At 58.2% G+C, this 6000-nt stretch overlaps 1 protein-coding gene across 1 annotated transcript in view; it reads left to right on the plus strand.

The window, feature by feature from the left end:
* Positions 1-4299, plus strand: part of SHTN1 (shootin 1) — a 51101-nt gene extending 46802 nt beyond the window's left edge. The window contains exons 13-17 of the mRNA XM_075348119.1: positions 267-332; positions 1841-1888; positions 2061-2181; positions 2765-2921; positions 4032-4299. Of these exons, the coding sequence (XP_075204234.1) occupies positions 267-332; positions 1841-1888; positions 2061-2181; positions 2765-2921; positions 4032-4188 (549 nt within the window). The 3' untranslated portion in view covers positions 4189-4299. The remainder of the gene's footprint in view (positions 1-266; positions 333-1840; positions 1889-2060; positions 2182-2764; positions 2922-4031) is intronic.
* Positions 4300-6000: the final 1701 nt, after the last annotated feature.

Raw genomic sequence — 6000 nt, forward strand, 5'->3', positions numbered from 1 at the left:
CTATGATTACAATAGCAGAATAGTGAGTGCAGCTCTGGAGTATAATACAGGGGGTCCATTCCAACGCTACCATTCTATGATTCTAATATTGATACATAAAACTTAATAGACCCCCGTGCAGACACTGGGTGGGAGTGGGCGGTTGTGGGTGGGTGCCGTGGCCTCTCCTGTAGCCTCTGTTGCAGAAGTTCAGCGGGTAGACTTTGTGGTGTGCACAGGCCCTGGCGGTCCGCAGTGTGTGAACATCCTGCATTGTGTATGACCAGGTGACGCTCCCGGGGCCCGCTGCGCTCTCCCCAGCGCCCCCTGCTGCCAGTATGGAAGAAGACACCGTAAGGCCCCTGCATGCCCTGTGTGTGGTTTCTGTTGCACGGTGTGGCGGCCGCTCATCACATGACCCGGTGTGAGCTCCTCCTTCGCGGTTTGCTCCCGCATGCTGGGAATGTCCTCCATATTATTTCCATTCCTCCATTCTTCATTATGGCTCCCAGGATCATTAGTGACATTACAGATTAGTTACCCCGGCCTCCATACTACACGGTCGCCCCCCGCAGAGGCTCCGGCCTCCATACTACACGGTCGCCCCCCCTGCAGAGGCCCCGGCCTCCATACTACACGGTCGCCCCCCACAGAGGCTCCGGCCTCCATACTACACGGTTGCCCCAGCAGAGGCCCCGGCCTCCATACTACACGGTCGCCCCCCCGCAGAGGCCCCGGCCTCCATACTACACGGTTGCCCCCCCGCAGAGGCCCCGGCCTCATCCACCTGAGTGCTGGCGTTCATTCCCATGTGACGGATCGACAAAGATGTTATATGTGACCAGGAGCCCTGGAGCAGTGGGGTCTTCACCGACACCAGGGGTGGAGATGGGGGGGGGGGGAGGGGGTCCGCTGATCTTACCTCACTTGTGCAGTGCACAGCTATTCCAGAGCTGCTGCAGATCAACCGGCCGAAAATCCAGAGACAAGAAATAGATACTATACCAAACATCCACACCTCCCCGTATACATCTATAGGGGACAACAGTCGCATACTACTACACCCAGCATCCAGACCTCCTTGTATACATCTATAGGGGACAACAGTCACCTACTACTACACCCAACATCCACACCTCCCCGTACACATCTATAGGGGACAGCAGTCACATACTACTATACTTAACATCCACACTTCCCCGTACACATCTATAGGGGACAACAGTCCCATACTACTACACCCAGCATCCAGACCTCCCCATATACATCTATAGGGGACAACAGTCGCATACTACTACACCCAGCATCCAGACCTCCCCGTATACATCTATAGGGGACAACAGTCGCATACTACTACACCCAGCATCCAGACCTCCTTGTATACATCTATAGGGGACAAGTCGCATACTACTACACCCAGCATCCACACCTCCCCGTATAGGGCAGTCTTCCCCATATTCAGGCGCTTGTCTCAGACCCTGCAGGACGGGACCCAATAGGAAGATTAGGGGATGTGTGGAGTGCTGTCATTGTGTGCACACTGTACCCACCAGTACGTGGGAGATACGCCCCCTATGGCAGAGCTCTTCACTCTTTGTAGCCCCTTTGCCCCCCCTCTCCCTCTCCAGGCCCTCCTCGCTCCCCCACCTCTCCCTCCCCGGGCCCCCCCTCATCTCTCTCCCTCCCCGGGCCCCGCCTCACCTCTCTCCCTCCCCGGGCCCCGCCTCACCTCTCTCCCTCCCCGGGCCCCCCCCCCCTCTCTCCCTCCCCTGGCCCCCCCTCACCTCTCCATCCCCTCGCACCAGCTGTCGGCAGAGATATGAGGTGAGGACGGCATTATGATCTCGGTGACATTTTCCAGGTGGATAAGAAGTCTGCGAGTGCGGTCCAGGAGCTGCGGGGCATTCTGGTAAGTGACCATGTTTAGCCTCTTTTTTTTCCCCCCTCATCAGCCTCCTTGTTTTCTGTTTTTTTCTTTTTTTATTTTTTAATTTACTACCCCCCCCACCTGCCCCCTCCCCTCCCCTCCCCCTTCCCTCGTCGGCCGCTTCTCCTCTCACTGGCACTTCCTTCATATTTAGGACTCCTTGGGCTCCGCTCCCAGTAGGGGCAGACTGGGGGCCATGGCCTCGGCCTCTAATGAAAGTGAATTAGAGATAATTTTGCGGCGCCGCAAGGTGACAACTGAGCAAGATGCCTCCGGTAAGTGTGTCAGCTGTGCGGTGAGGAGAGGAGCGTCAGCTGTGCTGGGATTGGAGGAGCGTCAGCTGTGCTGGGATTGGAGGAGCGTCAGCTGTGCTGGGAGGAGAGGAGCGTCAGCTGTGCGGGGAGGAGAGGAGCGTCAGCTGTGCGGGGAGGAGAGGAGCGTCAGCTGTGCGGGGAGGAGAGGAGCGTCAGCTGTGCGGGGAAGAGAGGAGCGTCAGCTGTGCGGGAAGGGGAGGAGCGTCAGCTGTGCGGGGAGGGGAGGAGCGTCAGCTGTGCGGGGAGGAGCGTCAGCTGTGCTGGGATTGGAGGAGCGTCAGCTGGGCGAGGAGGAGAGGAGCGTCAGCTGGGCGAGGAGAGGAGCGTCAGCTGGGCGAGGGGGGAGGAGCGTCAGCTGGGCGGGGGGAGGAGTGTCAGCTGGGCGGGGAGGGGAGGAGCGTCAGCTGGGCGGGGAGGAGCGTCAGCTGGGCAGGGAGGGGAGGAGCGTCAGCGCTGTGCGGGGCAGCACGGGGTTGTTGCTACTCTTGGCGGTGATGTTAGCACTTTGCCGGCTTATCCTTTGCTTCTTCTTCTCGGGGTGCAGCCGGGAACCTCTTCTCCTTCGAATCCAAATCATTGCCCATTCTGGGCTCGGTGTCCAGCTCGGCTGTCAGTCAGAAGACGCCTGACCCTAAAGATGGCGGCGGCGGCGGCCAGATCCTCCTCTCCGACAAGCAGCTCCACACCAAGGTGTCTTCTCAGTAAGTAATGGAGGTTCCCGGGCTTCTCTGCAGAATTTATGGGAAAGGAGCAGATCCCTACAGCTCATCCAGGGTTACTGTAGACCCCTCACCTCCAGCCTCACCTCCACCCTACCCCGACTGCAGACCCCTCACCTCCACCCTACCCCGACTGCAGACTCCTCACCTCCACCCTACCCCGACTGCAGACCCCTCACCTCCACCCTACCCCGACTGCAGACCCCTCACCTCCACCCTATCCCGACTGCAGACCCCTCACCTCCACCCTACCCCGACTGCAGACCCCTCACCTCCACCCTGTGACCTATGGAGGGTACTGGGAGATCTATGGAACGTCCCGGGGGATAGGAGGCGCCGATCTATGGAGGGTCCTGCCGCTCGTGCTGCACCGTTTCAAACTGGAAATTTTGAGAATCGTTCGCACTTGACGGAAACCTTGGCTTTGGCAGCTCCTGTCCCCCCGCGTTGGCAGCTTTCTGTTCTCGTGTCTCTGGAGCCGCGCACTACTGCTGCCCCCGCTGAGCGCCCGCCATACAAAGAAACGTACAAGACGGCGCCATGAAGGCATCTGCTGAGGGTTCACCTCCGAGAGAAGCCGGGATGGATGCAGATTTCTCCTGGATCTCTTGCTCTGCCCGTCCCTCACTCGCTGTTGCTCGGTCTCCTCCGTCTCGTCTCCTTTACAAATCCTTTTCTTCTACTGATATATCTTCACTTAAGGCCCAGTCACACTAAACAACTTACCAGCGATCCCAACAACGATACAACCTGATAGAAGTCGCTGGTAAGTTGCTAGGAGGTCGCTGGTGAGATTTCACACTAAGCGACGCTCCAAAGATCCCACCAGCAACCTGACCTGGCAGGGATCGCTGGAGCGTCGCTACACGTGGAAGCGCTTAGGCGCTGAATACACAATATTGCAGGGACACGATCAGGCGGTATATATGTATATATAAGTCCATAGTAATAAAGTGGAGAGGGGTGCTCACATTTTTCTGATGCTCATTCTTTGGGGCCCCCTCGTTCTCAGTAGTGGGGGCCCCTTCCTATGATTTAGGCTTTGGGGTGCTGCTGAGGTCTATTGGTGACAGTTTTGGTCTCACTCCACAGCTCCGCAGAGACTCTGGGATATACGGATGGAAAGAAATCCAAGGAGGCACCAAGTACCCTGAACCTCCAGCCGGTGGTAGACGGCAGCTCCGGCCCCGCCGAGAACGTGGACCGCACCGACCAGAGAGGGAAGGACACAGACAGTTCTCACTGCTAATAAGGGCAGACAGCCCTGCCAGTCTCTGCCATGATGGCACCTCCGCCGCGATGGAGTCTCCTCTTGTGCAATAATGGGCTCACAATAAACTTCTCCTCTGCCGCACCTTCACCTGTGCGTGCAGTGCTGCATCTCTGCCCTCCTGTGCTGCACCACCACCACCCACCTGTGCCGTACCTCCGCATGCCTGTGCGGCACCTCTGCCTGCCTATGCACCACCGCACCTGTGCCTGCCTGGGTGGAGCTGCACCTCCTCCTGCCAGAGCAGCGCTGCACCTCCGTCTGCCTGCACAGAACTGCACCTCCGCTCTCCTGTACCGCACCTTTGCCCTTCTGTGCTGCAATTCCACCCTCCTGTGCCGCATCTCCACCTGCCTGCGCAGCGCTATAACTCCGCCTTCCTGTGCTGCATCTCCACCTGCCTGCGCAGCACTGCATTGCTGCCCTCCTGTGCCACATCTCTGCCTGCGCAGCGCTGCATTGCCGCCCTCTTGTGCTGCACCCTCGCTCGCCTGTGTCACCACTGACCACCACCGGTTACTGGTTTACTTCTTTGGCGCATGTTACCCCCGCCCAAACACCTCTTTTTATTCTACTCAATTTTACCAGACAACTTAACATCAGAGAGAAATTCACAAAACCAGCAGCATCGTAAGATCTATGAGTACTGAACGGTGAAGACCTTGCCTTGAATCCTGGCATCCACAGTTGAATTATTTAGTGCCCCCCATTAGCCTGAGTTTGGGGGTCCCCCGCCTGTCAGCTGATGTTTCAGGGACGCTCGGTCTCTCCGGACCAGGAGCGCGTTGTCCTCTGATGTTTTCTTCTCTTGTTGGTTTTACGCTTCCCTTTTTCTGGGGCAGTCTGTTCCCGCAGCCTCTTGTTTCCGGATCCAGTGGGGGCTGATTTTTTTTGTCTGATTTTTTTAACAAATGCTCTCCATCGCTTCATGTGCCTGGAGCAGAGGAGCTCAATGCCAGGCGGCAGCACCGAAAGTCCTGACAAAGCGCAAGATTCAGGAGTGGCATAAACACGTGGGGATTTACAAATTGGTAAAAACTACGGCCCATATGTGGCGCCTCAGATTTCTATTGGATGGGGACGCTAATGATGGCGTGTATTTCACAAGTGATTTCGTCATTGGGTGCTGACTCGCGGGCGGAATCCTGGACCCGGCGATTCACAGGGTGTTAATGTGATCACATTCCTACATGAACCCTGATAACTGGATTATGGGTGGAGAATGAGGCGTAGTGTCTCCTTCAGTGGCTCCGGCGTGTGTGACTGCTGCTCGTGGGCCTTCAGCGGCTCCGGCGTGTGTGACCGCTGCTCGTGGGCCTTCAGTGGCTCCGGCGTGTGTGTGACCGCTGCTCGTGGGCCTTCAGTGGCTCCGGCGTGTGTGACTGCTGCTCGTGGGCCTTCAGCGGCTCCGGCGTATGTGTGACCGCTGCTCGTGGGCCTTCAGCGGCTCCGGCGTGTTTGTGACCGCTGCTCGTGGGCCTTCAGCGGCTCCGGCGTGTGTGTGACCGCTGCTCGTGGGCCTTCAGCGGCTCTGGCGTGTGTGTGACCGCTGCTCGTGGGCCTTCAGCGGCTCTGGCGTGTGTGTGACCGCTGCTCGTGGGCCTTCAGCGGCTCCGGCGTGTGTGTGACTGCTGCTCGTGGGCCTTTAGCGGCTCTGGCGTGTGTGTGACCGCTGCTCGTGGGCCTTCAGAGGCTCTGGCGTGTGTGTGACTGCTGCTCGTGGGCCTTTAGCGGGTCACGGGCTGACGTTGCCTTCATCTCTAGTAACATTCCTGGCTCTTCCCCCGATGC

The sequence above is a fragment of the Anomaloglossus baeobatrachus genome, chromosome 5 (assembly GCF_048569485.1).
Source record: "Anomaloglossus baeobatrachus isolate aAnoBae1 chromosome 5, aAnoBae1.hap1, whole genome shotgun sequence".
NCBI classification, from domain to species: Eukaryota; Metazoa; Chordata; class Amphibia; order Anura; family Aromobatidae; genus Anomaloglossus; species Anomaloglossus baeobatrachus.